Source organism: Bison bison, unplaced genomic scaffold (genome assembly GCF_000754665.1).
Source record: "Bison bison bison isolate TAMUID 2011002044 unplaced genomic scaffold, Bison_UMD1.0 scf7180017864508, whole genome shotgun sequence".
NCBI lineage: Eukaryota > Metazoa > Chordata > Mammalia > Artiodactyla > Bovidae > Bison > Bison bison.
In genome coordinates, this window is record NW_011495064.1 from 14957532 (window position 1) to 14972601 (window position 15070).

Below are 15070 nucleotides of genomic sequence, written 5' to 3' on the forward strand. Positions count from 1 at the left end.
GCAAGGAGCCGACTCACTGGAAAAGACCTGATGCTGGGAAAGATTCAGGGCAAGAGGAGAAGGGAGTGACAGAGGATGAGATGGTTGGATGGCATCAGTGACTCAATGGACATGAGTTTGAGCAAACGCCAGGAGATAGAGTGAAGGACAGGGAAGCCTGGTATGCTGCAGTCCATGGGGTCACAAAGAATCGAACATGACTTCCAGACTAAACAACACTTTGCCTTTCCCCTCTGTGTTTGGACAGAAAGAAGAGGGCCTCTTCTCATCTCTCTTTTTGGAGAAGGAGTAATGTAGGGGAATACTAGGCCCTGCATACAGTAAGACAACAGCCTCTCTCGCCTGATCCCTGTTGGGGAGGATGTATTTCACAAAAGTATGTTTCACAAATAATTAAAGTACCAGCATATTCTTACTTAGATATCTTTTCTTAATAATTCACTGATTTTTTTTATGACATAATTTGTTGTGATGTACGATTATGTGTCACTGCCCTCAAGGTCTGCTGAGGTTGGATAAGATTAGGGTTTTTCCCCAGAGAGATTTCCCCTTTCTGGGTGTGTGCATGCTCAGTCTCTCAGTCACGTCCGACTCTTTGCAACCCTATGGACTGTAACCCATCAGATTCCTCTATCCATGGACTTTTCTAGACAAGAATACTGGAATACGTTGCCATTTCTTCCTCCAGGGGATCTTCCCAACCCAGAGATCAAACATGCATCTCTTGCATGTCCTGCATTGGCAGGCAGATTCTTTACCACTGTGCCACCTGAGAAGTCCAGGCTAAAATGATTAGGCTCAAGATTATTTTTATGATTCCTCATTTCCTTCTTTGTTATCATTTCTTGCTGTGAACGGGCTGCCTTCCTATAGCATACCTTCCTCACTCTTTTCCAGTGTGGCCATGTAAACTAGATACCTGAGTTTGTCAGAACTGTGTGTAAAATAAGAGTTAAAAGGCTCTGAAGAGGGCCTTGGGGGCTCCAGTGAGTAACATGCATGAGCTTCTGAGCACACTCTGTGTGCCGGTCACCTGGGCTACTTAAAGCACCCAGCTCTACTTGACTCTGCTCTACATGCCAGGCAGCGGAACTGAGGGAGGTATGGCTATAAAGGGGGCTTAGGAGACATCTCAACAATGATAAAACTCTGACTCTCAGAAGGAGGATACTTTCCAGCTACACCCAAAAGTCCTTCTCTTTTGAGAAACTAGGAGGACTGGTCAGATTATCTTTCTTTGAGAAGCCTCCTACGAAATAAATACATGGACAAGATTAACAATCCATGGTTCTCAGGGAAGCCTAAGCAGCACATGAATATTAAATGTTAGGTAACGGGAAAAAATGTACCAGCATCATAATTTATATTGCCGTTTACTGAAAATGTAGGATCTGCCAGGCACTGTTCTAAGAGCTTTACAAGGAGTTCTTTCCACAAGCACTTTAAGGTAGGTATTATTATAATCCCTATTTTAGAAATGAGGAAATTTGCCCAATATCATGTATCAATTAAGTGATGGAATGGGATTTGAACCCAGGTCTGCAGACTGAATCTAAGCTTTCAATCACTTTCATTTAAATTCATACTTCCTGGTTCCTCAATATCAACAGCATTCACCAGGGTGTGCTGTTTCCCATCCTTAGAAGTCCCACCTCCACCCTTTTGGACTATTTGGACACAATACTCCTTTTTTTGCACTGTACCAACTCTAAGGTCAGTGAAAGACACAGGAGTCTGTGACTCTCCCCTCAACCCAGAATCAAACTGAGATGAGACAGTTTGATAGGAGTTAGGATCAACTTGACCCATTTGGGGAATCAGGTGAAATCTGAGGAGATTAAGCAAAGAAAGGGGAAGCCAGCTCTCGGTCCTCCTTACCATATGGCAGGTGTGTGTGCTACATTTATGTAATCGGTGCCTGTTCATCCCAGCTGTGGTTTCTCACTCAGAGTTATATGAATACTGCAGGGCTTCACACACTATCTAGAGATCTAATCAGCAGTTTCGTAAATCCGGGAGAGTGCCAGCTGCAGAAAGCAGCCTGGATGGCAAGGGAGGAGGGACGCGAGTGCTGAGTCAGGCTGGGTTGTTACTAAATGTCACATTCAGCACCTGCACCATGGCTGAGCATGCCAGACACCAAGGCAGGATGCCAAGCCCGAATGCCCTGGAGGAAGTTTACTCTTAGGTGGCGTGTCTCTTTCAGGAGCCAGCTCTCCAGGCCTTTCCTGGAAGGAAAGTCTCTGGTCTATTGACGAGAACCACCACTTCCCCCCACACCCCAAAAAAGAATGGCAGAGCCCAGCGTCCTTGCCAGGTACCTACAGCAGAAGTTCCTGCCAGCTGGTCAACTTATCTTTTTTCTCTGTAACCCAGATGCCCTTGGCATCGCTCCCAACTGTGATTCCTGAGTGTTGCTGCTTCAGGAACTGGGCCACTACTGTCCCAGAGCCCCCACTCACCTTGGCAAAGGTCCGGAAGCCCTGGAGGATGGGTCTGTAGCCTGTACAGCGGCATAAGTTTCCTGTGGGCGGAGGAAAAACCTGCAATGTCAGCACTGGCCCCAGGGCAGCTAAGGGGTTTGTGGCTTTGCTCCCAGCTCAGTTAAATGCTCTCTTTACATATTCTATTTTCTTTACTTGGAATGATCCTCCTCTTACTTGTACCCCTGACTTCCAAACATCTACCACTTCTTCCAAGAAGCCTTTTTAGAATGCTTAGACTGAATTGAGTGCCCCCCCTAAGTCCTCCCATGGTGACTCCTAGTCAAAGCTTTATCAGTGAGCTTATCAAACTATAAACTCTCTTCCCCTTCTGAACATGGACTCCTTGAGGAGAGGGGCTATCTTCCATTCCTGTGTCCTTGTACCCTGTCTAGTGCCTGACATATGACCAGACTTCATATAACTGACTGGAATAAATGATGCACTGAAAGAAATTGAATGGATGGGAAGCCTTCTCTATTCAATTCAGAGGAAGACATAGCAGGTCCAGCCACCTGGGTCCATTCGCAGAAGGCAAAGTGGGGAGCCAGTCCCTGCCCGAGACTGAGAATCAGGGCCGCCTTCCTCATACATGGCCTTTGCCCCATGGAACCCTGCTCTGGGGAAGCTGCCAGGGCAGATGCCATGTCATTGGCTTCCGTGCAATTTCACAGATGATCTCCTCCCATGCCAGCCACTCAAGGTCACCCTTCCCAGCACAGAGTGGGGTCAGGAAGACAGTGCAGGAAGATGGACACCAAGGCAGGAGAACCCAGAAAGTCTTCAAACCAACCAAGTGCTCTTCAAATTAAGATAGGGCCAATTTCCCAGTAAATCTTAGCTACCATGATGGGATAGCCTGAGCCTTTCCCTCAAAAGTTCCTGGAAATCCTAGTTCATTACTGGCTTGCACTCTGCCCCTGCCCTACCCTCCTCAGAAACCCACTTGCCCCTTTGGCTCCTGGGCCCTGCACAAGGACCATACCTTGGAAAGCATCCTCGATTTCTTCAACAGTGGGCTCGGGCTGATTCCGAAGCAGTGTGTACATGCTCATGACGATGCCGGGGGTGCAGAACCCACACTGAGAGCCATGACTTTTGGCGATTCTCTCCTAAAAGGGGCAGATGACATAGACACCTGTGTTGACAGAACCCCTGCCAGGCTCCCTACGTGACTCAACTGAAGACAGCCCGCGTTGACGGTCTGCGCTGCCCAAAGTCAAACCCAAGTGTCCCCACTTACCAGCTGTGACCTCGGCTGGGTTACCAAGCCTCCCTAAACCTTGTCCGTTTGTTTAGCGCTACCCTAGCACTTATCTCCAGAAATGTGCTGAGAATTCAGTGAGATCATTCATGTAAAATGCTTAGCCATCATACCTAGCACAGAGTAGGGAGTCAACCAGTGGCAGTTATAAATAGAACACCCCCCTCAAAGAACAGCAGCAATTAGAACCACTCTCTTCACTAAAGACAGAGGAGGAAGATTTAAGAGATTTACGTATGTGCGTAAGATCGCACGTGGGGAATGCAAGAACTGTGTCAGGTTCTTTCAACTACACTACCCCACAATCCAAAATCAACCAGATGAATGCATTTTATTCCAAATTAGAACGACTCTGTATTCTTAAGTGAAGGCAATTCTTGAAGTCCAATGGATGGAGATTTAAGAATTGGGGAATGTGTGCTATAGAATTCACTGAAAGCATTGAATATCACAGAGTTTTCAGACCTGCCAGATCTTTATTACAACGGAATTCTCCTCATCTACATTAGTTTTTAATCTCTTGGAAATCTCTCTCGGAATGTACGTCAAGTAAAATTGCTAGAATGTTAGCACAGATAGTCATTCATTTGAGAAGTATTTACTGAGAATCTGTTATGTGCCAGGCATAGTATAGGCCCTGGGGATGGAGCATGTAGAAGAGAGATGAAGTCCCTGGTCTCATGAAGCTCACATCCTTGTGGGGGAAATACTGACAAAAACAAAGAAGAAAATTCGAGGTGCAGGTTGGTGCTATATAGAGAATTAGTACAAGATGACATGACTCAGAGTGACTAGTGGCTATTTGGAGTGGTCAGAAGGGCCATTCTGATAAAGCGACCTTTAAGGTGAACTTGATTTGAAACAAGGAAGTAAGTTACCCAGGCAGAAGGAACAGTGAGTAAAAAGGCTCTGAGCACAGACAGTGTGAAAATCTGCTGAAAGGCCGGGACAGGTGGAACCCTGGGACGAGAGATGTCAGCTGGGGGAATAGGAAGCAGCCAGAGCTGCAGCTCTTCACAGCCAGGATTAGGGATCCTGACTGTGATTCTGGGTGGGATGACAGGAAGCCTTTAGGAGAATTTCAGCAGGGCTTGATATGATTGAATTTGTGTTTTTAAAGAATCACTCTAGCTGTTGAGTAGAGAATGGCTGTGGGGGCATGAGAAGACACAGGGGATCGTGACACTGACGTGGCCTAGGCGGGAGGGGATGTGACTTGGATGAAACAGTAGTAGGGGAGACAGAGAAACAAATGAAGAATCATTGTAAAGTCTGGAGGCAGAGTAGCTATTACTTCTGGATGGACTGGGTGTAGGGAATGCAAACATCACAGGGGACTCCTAGATTTTTGTCGTGAGCAATTGGGTGGATGCTTTGCCATTGACTCAGACGGAGGAAGACCAGAGGAGAACGAAGTTGAGAGGAAATAGAGTTTTTGTTAAGTCTGAGATCAGACATCCATCTAGTGATTCAAGTAGGCAGCTGGAAATCGGAGTCTGATTTCTGAGGAGAGGTTGAACCTGAAGATATGGAGATGGCCTTAAACTCATGTCGGGAGAGTATGAAGGTGGAGAAGGGACTGGGCCCAGGACAGAACCCAGGGCGCTGCAGCGGTCAGGGACTGAGCTGAGGAGGGGCTGCACATGGTTCCACCACGGAGGGAGGGGGAAATGTGGTGTCATAGAATCCCAGAGGAAAATGCAAACGGACAAGGGAAAATGGAATCTAAGCTTATCTGGAGCCAAAAGTAGTGCATCGGGAATAAGGCTCTGTACCATTGGAAAGGGAGGGCTTTCCCCTGATTCTACGGATGTGATCCCTGTGTTTAAATAGTTCCTTCTTTCTTTCGTCTATTTGTTTCAAAGTAAATTACAAGCCCTCATTAACCCTCTCACCCCTGCTGCAAGTTGGAGAAGTTTAGTAACCTACTACTTTCCTGCCTAGGAAGCGAAGCCACACAGGTGACGTAATACCACCTCGCCCCACTCTGATGTAATACCACCTCACCCCACTATGACTGGTCCAAGATGCTCCATCTCGGGGTATAATTGGCTTGCTCAACTGGCAGCCCTGGCTCCAGGATTCATGTCAGGGATGCAAGGAAGACAAGATCCGAATGATATGGTACAGGGAATATTAAGAAAAGGGTCTAGCTCAGACACCTTCTGTGATTACACCCTCCCAAAGACCTCAGTTTAACATGAGCACTGGGAACAGTGGCCTTTCCTTCCACTGTGCTCTGTTCCCGTGTGGGCCCTCTTCCACCTAGTCTATGAACATCCTTTCTCACTCCACAGAACCCTGACTACTGCCCACTCTTGCCCAAAGAGTTCCCAATCCCAACCCATCATCAGGTGCTTTATACCATCAGGGAGAAAGCCTTGGTCAGACACCCATGTGTCCCTGACTCAGCCCTTGCTAACCGCCATTTTAATGAGCCTGTGTCTGGGTGATCTGTGGGAGGGAGGTGAGAGGTGCAATGGAATTCCTGTGGGAGGGAGCAGGGAGTAGGTGGGCTTTTGATCAAAGGCACACAGCATTTGGAATCTTCAATCCGAGAAGGCAGGGGGCTTCTTAAGCACACTTGGGCACAGAGAGGAAGGTCCTCTGCCCCTCCTCCCCCAGCTCTGGTACAGCTAGACCTCCAGCCACCAGATCCAGTTGATCTCTTGATTCCCACGGGGCCATGCAATGTCACCAGCCACTCAAACACAGGAGAGAGCTTCAGGCTCGGGTGTCTCCTCTTGCCACCTCACAGCTAGCTCCTGACCTCCACAAGGAATTGAGGGGGGTGGCTGGCCAGAATGCCTCCTTGCCTCAGGCTGCAATCCTCATCCCAGCAATCCAGAGCAAGTCTGCAGCCTTGGGAAGAGCCTCTGGTTACCTGCACAGGATGCAGCCTCGTCTTGGTGCTTCCAATTCCTTCCACAGTCGTCACAGCCACGTGGTGCAAGGTGCAGATGGGAGCCAGGCAGGCATTGGCAGAAAAGTGGCTGGAACCCCAGATTAAGGTCATCCCATTGACCATTTAGGCCATCAGAGCAGACCCGAGTGTAGGGTTTGGGAGATTTGTGATGCTTGTGTCACTTCTCCTCACTCTACATTATGTTCTCTTTTCCACAGGTATCCTCATCTCTCTACCCAGGCCAGGGCCCGAGCCCCTCCAGTGTCCTGTGGGGTCACGCTGGTGCACCCTAGGCCTCTGGGCTGGAGCATGGAAGCCAGGGGCACTTTCAGCTGCCTCTTACTCAGGTAGATCCTGGAGGCTGAGCTAAGAGGAAGCCTCTGGGAGGTCCCTTTTTCTCTATGTGCTTAGTTGCTCAGTCATGTGATCCCATGGACTGTAGCCCGCCAGGCTACTCTGTCCACGGGGATTCTTCAGGCAAGAATACTGGAGTGGGCTGCCATGCCCTCTTCTAGGGAATCGTCCCAACCCAGGGATCTAACCCAAGTCTCCTGCATTGCAGGCAGATTCTTTACAGTCTGAGCCACCAGGGAAGCCTAAGAATATTAGAGTGGGTAGCCTATCCCTTTTCCAGGAGATCTTCCCAATCCAGGAATCAAACTGCGTTGCAGGAAGATCCTTTACCAGCTGAGCTACTAGGGAGGCCCTTAGCCACTTCAATTTCAGAACCTCCTGTCACTTTTGCTTCTCTGCTTTCATTCACCTCCATTTCTCCCATTCAAAGAGGGAGGCAAAAATCCCCAGATGAATAGCCCTTAGAGCTTCCCCACCTCCATCCTTTTACTCATCTCTCACTCACTCATGCAACCAACATCAGTTACTGAAGACCAACCTTATACCAGGCACCCTGCTGAGGGCTGAGGAAATTAAGGTGAATCAGACAAAACCTCTGTCCTTTAATAGCTTGCCTTCAACTCAGGAAAGCAGAAACCAGCGTGAAGATGCAGTTTAAATATCTTATGGTAAAGGGTTGCAGGAGGGCTGTGCACGTGGCACCAAAGAACCAGCACAAAGGGCTCCCAACCCAGTCTTAGGAGGTCAAGGAAGTCTTCCTGGAGGAGGTGGTATTTTGCCCAGTCCTAAGGTGTTAATAAGAGTTAGTCAGGTAGAGAAGTCCTTGAAAAAAGGACATTCAAGATGGGAAACAGCTTGTGCAGAGACCAAGAAATGAGTGGACATGGAGCATTGGTAGTTCATATCTGTTTCTGCATGAGCGGAGTGCTGGACCCATGGAGAGAAAGAAAACTGGAGAGGAAAGGTGGGGCAAATTGAAAGACCTCACATGTTGAGCAAAAAAATTGGACTTAGACTGGGGGCAATGGAGGCCTATTGAAGGATTTCATGGGATGTGAAATGAGTCTGAATTTTAGAAAGCTCATTTTATCAGCAGTGGAGAATCTTGTCCATATTTAAAAGCCAGGAAGATGCTCCCTAAGAAATCATTCTATTATATCCCTGGTCATGATCAAAGCCTATTCAGGAACACAGGGATTTACCCACATGTGTGCATACACACACATACAGACACACACATGCACACAGATACACACAGATACACCATCATTCAAAAGCTGACCCCTGCATCCTAGTCCCCAAAGGCAACCAGCCAGCAAGCAAAGGATACATGATCTTGTCTTGGAGACGATCATACTTGGAAAGCATCACTGTACAAGCCCCACAGCCCCCTTCTCCACAGCCCAGCTTGGTTCCTCTCAGCCCCACTGGAAAGTCAAGGGTTAAGGAATATGAACTCAAAGAAAAAAGTCTTTGTTGGGCTGCTGGGAAATGCCTGGGCTGAGCTGCAAGTGAACAGCCATCCATCTGCACACGGCTCAGGGCCCTCAGCCCCGAGGCCCAAACAGCCTCCCACTCAGAGAGGCTGCCCTGCAGCCCAGGGAGGCAGGGATGGGGCCAGCTCCACTTGCAGAGGAGGAAAGGGCCTGGCCCACGTGTCATTCCCCTGGGACTGGAGCACCACTGCTCTCTATACCTGGAGATCTTCTTGGGATCACAGTCTTCTAGGTGTGGCCTTAACAGGCCCCCAAACTGGTCGGCTCACTGAGCAGGTGAATCAGGTGCCTCAAAGATGGAGCATGTGGGGCAACCCTCATCACCCCAGCTGGACATGCAGTGAAGCCACTCAGGCCAGTATAGGACTTGCTGAGTTTGGCTTCCCTTATTCCCTCGCCAAACCTCTTGGACTGATGAAGTCTGGGGACAAAAATTAGAGCTGCATTAAGGGCTTCTGAATATCCATCCCATAAGATATGTGAAAGGAAATTAAAATGAGGATATTTTTGGGGTCAAAAGCCAATATTGGAGACATCGCTTATGTCCTGGGAGAAATTAAGACTCTGATACTTTTTGAAGTTTGAAAAATGCCTAACTAATAGGCTGCTTTGGAGAACAGCAATTATGGTGGCCTCTTTCCCATGGGACACACAAGCTCCACTGCTGCTTCTCCCTCAAGCCCCCAGGCCTCCAAGCCTTTCAGCTTCCTGCTAAAGATGGAGAGAGCTGGGTATCTTATCTCCTGGCTATTTCCCTAATTTTAAGATAAAGTTAATAACTAACAATGATAGAGCATCTTCTACTTGGAAAGCATTCATACCCATGTTTGATGTTCACAATAATTTGGTTAGTGAGTAGGGCAGGAACTGCTGTAAGAAACAGTGAAATGAAAGAAAGAAAGAAAGGAGGGAGGGAGGGAAGGAAGGAAAGAAGGAGGAAAGACTGAGACCCAAGACGTAATGTGAGCCCTTCAAGGTAACAGTCAGTTACTTTGAGTGTTAGGGCCCAAACACAGTCCTCTGATTCTGGATTTGGGGCCTCCTCCTTCACCATGCTGCTGCCTCTTTTAAGGTACAGCTGAAGAGGGCTTTCTAGATCTAGAGTTTTTCCTTTCACTAATCTGGACCTATGAGATTAGCAGTTGAGATCATTCTAGGGGCTCATGAGGATGAAAGGAAGCAGCCCAAAGTAGTCTAGAGGTCTTCTGCTAGCCTGGGGATCTTTCTGGAAGCCAAGGTAGAAGTCAAGTTTAGAGTCTTCTCTCTTGCCTGGAACTCTGACAAATAAACTCTTAACACAGGCAGCAACAAGCCACAAGGACTTCATATTTACATGAAGCTATCTTTCAGGGTTGGATTTTATTTGAGATTCGGCATTTAAACCAACCAATGCTATGATCAGGAACTTGTGAGCCTGCTGGGTCTTTACAACCTTATTAGAAAACTAAAATTGATGCCAAGAATCTAAGAATGAGCCTCTCTTTCCAGGCTGCCTAGGTAGATGGGCTGGAAATGGAATTTCGTGCAGTTCCCTCATCCTGCTGAGTGACTCTGCCTCTACAAAAATACCATCAGGTCCATGTGCTGTGAACCTCCAGATCTGCCCCCTCCAGGTCAAAAATCCAGGACAAAGTACACTAGAGCCAGCCACTCTCTGATAGGAGGTGAAAGAACAAGAGGGAAGGCCATGGAGTCCAGGTTCGCTCCTGTGGGTGCGAACACCTTTTTGCTGTTCCAAAATACATCACTGGAAAGAGCCACAAGACACCCCCACCTCTGGGAGCTGTAAGGGTTTGTTGACAGAGGTCAGGATGGGCATCACTCTACAGCAGACCCCTAGAAAGTTTCCAGTGGTGGGTGGGAGGTTCAGACCTTGGCGCTGGGCTTCAGTCCAGCTCTCCCAGCATGTGTCCAGAAAACATGATGTGGGGGAGGCAGGTGCCTGAACACTCCCAGCCTCACTTCCTCCTCTATCAAAGGGATCGCTGTGGAGTCAATGAGACAGCCTACACAAATCTCCTGCACTCTGCCTGGACATGGGCAGTGCCCATTAGATGTTATCTCCTATTGTCTTTACTGCTGGTTTTGTTCCAAGGTCTCAGAATCCTTTCCTACTATGAAAGAACAAAAGGGATGCGGGATCTTACAGAAGCCCTCCCCACACTGGGGGCGGAGCAACACCCCACCCCCCAGGAGTCCTCCACCCCATGCTTCCCGGCACCTGCCACTCCCACAGTGGATGGTGCCTCTTCACGATTCCTACCTCAGGCATCCCTTTCCCCCAGAATACCCCCTCCTCTGAGTTTCCCTTTCCTTTCGCAGAGCTTGAAAGCCTTCCTGGGAAGCGCATTCCTGCATTAACAAAGGTCCGCTGAGCCAGGCCCCACACCCATTCTCCCTGGTGGGGAGGAGAAAGGCCATGAAGCTGGTCAGGGCTAAGGACGGCCTTTTGGAACTGTTTGTTTTATAGGCCCAGGATTAAACCTCAGTGTTACTGGAGTCTTAAATGCAAGAGACCTTGAAGAATATCAAGGACAACATTCTTACTTGGCAGCTGAGAATTTCAGACCCACAGAGTTCAAATGACTTCCCGGGGTCAGAGGGCTGCCAAGTGACAGAGTTGTGGCTAAAATGCCGAGATCCAGAGCCCTAATCCAGCACTCTTTACTCTGTACTCCATGGCCTCCAGACCAGTTACTAGCAAATGGCCTAGGGCCCAGAGAATGAGTTCCCAGTGGCCCCTCTCCCTCGTCCTCACTCCAAAGTCAGGATACACTTTCTTCTCAGGTAGGCCAAAAGGGTTGTTTCTGGATCTGCATTTTTCTCCACCACCTATAAAAACAAACACAAAAGAAAACTATATTAAACACATACTTAGCCATTGTCTCACCCAAGAATTTGCAGAGGTAATGGAGGTGAGTTAAACATATCATGAAAATGAAGGTAATTTTCTTGACCATTCCATAAGATGAACATATTATCTGCAAGCCAAATTGTGTGCAAGCGGACACCCTGAAATTCTAAAATTCTGTATTCATGTTCGGCTCTGGACCCATGACAGACACGTAGGTGTGGCACCTGCCATGCTGGGCTGATCAAGGCAAAGTCCCCTTTAAGATAAGTATATCATTTCATTTCCAACTGCTGGATAACATCTGTGTACCCCAGGGACAGACCTCTGGCTTTGCCTCCTGGAGAGTAGACTCTTAGGCAGTAGATGGCCAGACTCGGTCGGCCTGTGATCATAGCAGAGTATATTTGAGGTGGGTTATCACAATCAACAGCACTAACACGGGTTAGAAATGGAGGAAAAGTCTCAAACCAAAGGCCCATGAACAGAATGTTCAATAAGATAGAAAGCTTGTCTTACAAAGTGCAGTGCCAGGTCCTGATGGAAATCATCGAAGGAAATTTGTAAAAACCTGTTTCACTTCTCCTCTTGCATCATCAAGCACAATAGGGTTTCGATGATTGGGGTGATTAAAGGGAGAGCACATGTCATAAGGGGCTTCCCAGGTGGCACTAGTGGTAAAGAACCTGCCTGCCAATGCAGGAGACATAAGAGATGAGGGTTCGATCCCTGGGTCGGGAAGATCCCCTGAAGGAGAGCATGGCAACCCACTCCAGTATTCTTGCCTGGAGAATCCCATGGACAGAGGAGTCTGGCTTGCTACAGCTCATAGGTTCACAAAGAATCAGACACAACTGAAGCCACTTAGCATACATACACACACAGAGAGACGTGTGATAAGAGTTTCTTTAGAGAAACCTGTACTAGGAGTCCCACATGTTCTTGAATTATAAGGAAAAGGTATCTGAAATTAAACGACACTTGCTCCTTGGAAGAAAAGCTATGATAAACCTAGACAGAGTATTACAAAGCAGAGACATCACTTTGCCGACAAAGGTCCGTATAGTCAAAGCTATGGCTTTTCCAGTGGTCGTGTATAAATGTGAGAGTGGGACCATAAAGGAGGCTGAGTGCCAAAGAATTGATGCTTTTGAACTGTGGTGTTGGAGAAGACTCTTGAGAGTCCTTTGGACTGCAAGGAGATCCAACCAGTCAAGTTTAAAGGAAACCAACCCTGAATAGTCATTGGCAGAAGCTGAAGCCCCAATACTTTGGCCACCTGATACAAAGTGCCAACCCATTGGAAAAGACCCTGATGCTGGGAAAGATTGAGGGCATGAGGAGAAGGGGGCAACATAAGATGAGACAGAGGTTGGATGGCATCATCAACTCAATGGACATGAACTTGAGCAAACTCTGGGACATAGTGGTGAACAGAGGAGCCTGGCATGCTGCAGTCCATAAGGTCACAAAGAGTCAGAGATGAGTTAGTGACTGAACAATAACAACAACAAAAACAGACTTGAGAACTAAGTACAAGGCATGATCCTGGGTCCCAGGTTGTGGAGAGAAAGCTATAAATTACATTTTTAGGAAAATTGGAGTCATGCTGCATAAAGTCTATAGATTAGATAATAATGATATAGTAACACTAGATTTCTGATTTTTATAAATAGATTGTGGTTATGTAAGAATACCCTTATTCTTAGTTTAAGGGAGAAAGAAGTATGATATCTGAAATTTATCCTTAATGGTTCGTAAAGAAAATTTTATACTTTATATGTTCATCCCAACTAATTACATATTTAAATATATAAAATTATGTACTTATAGATCTATATATCTAGGTACCTATATATCATTTTGTTGGCATTCATTTAGCAAGATTTCTTTGTATTCTTGCAACTTCATTCTAAGTTTAACTTTTTTTTTAAGTTTAACTTTTATTTTTTTTTTTTTCTCAGTCTCTTGGTGAGCCTGTGTGTCTGGACTTTGAACTTCACAAGTATTTTTCTCCACGCTTTGGTGGGACAGGATGGGATGGAGTTGAGTATACCCCTTCCCCAAGTCCAGTTAGGCTCCTAAGTTTAACTTTTAAAGTTCAAAGTTTGAAAAATAAATTTCTTTAGTAGAGGATTTCTCAGGGTTTTGATATCCATCCATTCATCCTTTCCACATTAATTGGGCACCTACTATGTGCCAACAAAATGGTCTAAGAATATCTAAGAAGAACATCTTGTGGGGATTCTTGTCTTTGAAATACATTTTGGAATATGGTAATTTACCTGATCACAATCTACTCTGCCAACCCGTTCATTAGCTCCCAAATGGTAAATGCCCGGTCTTGGAGACTGTATTCCTCTCATGCCTGTGTGTCCCATAGGCTCAGGCCTGGGAGGAGCTTGTAAATGTTGATAACAAGGGGAGTAGGTGGGTAGGTGACTGAATGTTGACTTATCACTGACTGCTGCTTCTCGTGGGCGTCACTCCTGGACACTTTCAGCTGTACCCTCCATGCAGAATTTTCTAGACTTCTCCAGGGGTCAACATCTTCACTAACCAGAGAGAGACTGTTTGAATAACAAGAATACAGCACTCCCTGCCCCCGCCCAACCCAACCGTCCCACAGCTAGGAACAGAGATGCAGACACAGAGAATGGACTGCAGAGAGGCAGACACAGAGAATGGATGTGTGGACACAGTGGAGGAAGCAGAGGGTGGGACAAATTGAGACAGCAACACTGACATGTCTGCACTACCATGTGTGGGTAGATAGCTGGTGGGAAGCAGATGTATAGCACAGGGAGCTCAGCTCAGTGCACTGTAACAACCTAGAGGGGTGGGATGGCGGTTGGGAGAGAGGCTCAAGAAGGAGGGGATATATGCATACTTATAGCTGATTCACGTTGTCATACAGCAGAAACCAACACAACATTGTAAAGCAATTATCCTCCTATTAAAAATACATTAAAAAAAAAGGATTCCAGCCAAAAGCATGGTCACTACAGTGATACCAAAATACTGGGCAACTCTTTCCCTTTGACTCTGACTTCAAATCAAAGAAAGTGGAAGCCATAGTCACCAAGGCCTGTCACCACCACAGAAGGCTCTGGAGGTATTTGATCATTTGTATCTTACACCCTCTCCAGGATCACAGTAAGTGAAGGCAAGAGTCCTAGACAGTGGTCTGAAACAGGAAGAGGAGGAAGTGCACATTTAAGAGTGAGTCAGCAGGTTCCATCAGCTTCTTTGGTAACCTCCTTGCAACCCACTTGTAAAGAGAGATCTAGACCACCTTGAGAATAGAATCGCGAAGAAACAGCCGCCTCTATTGACTGGGAATTCCTTGGTTGGTCCAGGTTTACAGCACTGTTTCCATCTCCTCTCTCCTCACCTTGCCTCACCACCTTTCCAGTAGATTCTCAAAAGTCCGTGTTTACAAAATTAAATGTGCCAATATTCATCACAGAGACTGGAGCTAGTCGAAGTTTCAAGAGATGGTAGGGTTTGATGCCATAAGACCATCTAAAATTTTTTAAATTGCTTTCCTAAGGTGAAAACAAAATACACAGGGAAACAATTTTCAACAAACCAGACTGACCTTGAAATGCTGCTTTCTAGATTTGGTGCATCACAGCAACCATCCCTAAAGCAAGAACTTGCACTGTCACACATGAATTGATGGCTTCATAAATCATCGAACCTTTGAGTTAAGTC

General features: G+C 46.9%; 1 protein-coding gene across 2 annotated transcripts in view; it reads right to left on the reverse strand.

Moving 5' to 3' along the window:
• XDH (xanthine dehydrogenase) overlaps nt 1-15070 on the reverse strand; it is a 60148-nt gene that overhangs the window by 43522 nt on the left and 1556 nt on the right. For both annotated transcript variants that reach the window (XM_010829803.1, XM_010829804.1), the window contains exons 2-6: nt 11277-11334; nt 8337-8433; nt 6632-6740; nt 3469-3595; nt 2463-2524 (exon numbers count right to left, since the gene is read on the reverse strand). In XM_010829803.1, coding sequence (XP_010828105.1) covers nt 2463-2524; nt 3469-3595; nt 6632-6740; nt 8337-8433; nt 11277-11334 — 453 coding nt within the window. The remainder of the gene's footprint in view (nt 1-2462; nt 2525-3468; nt 3596-6631; nt 6741-8336; nt 8434-11276; nt 11335-15070) is intronic.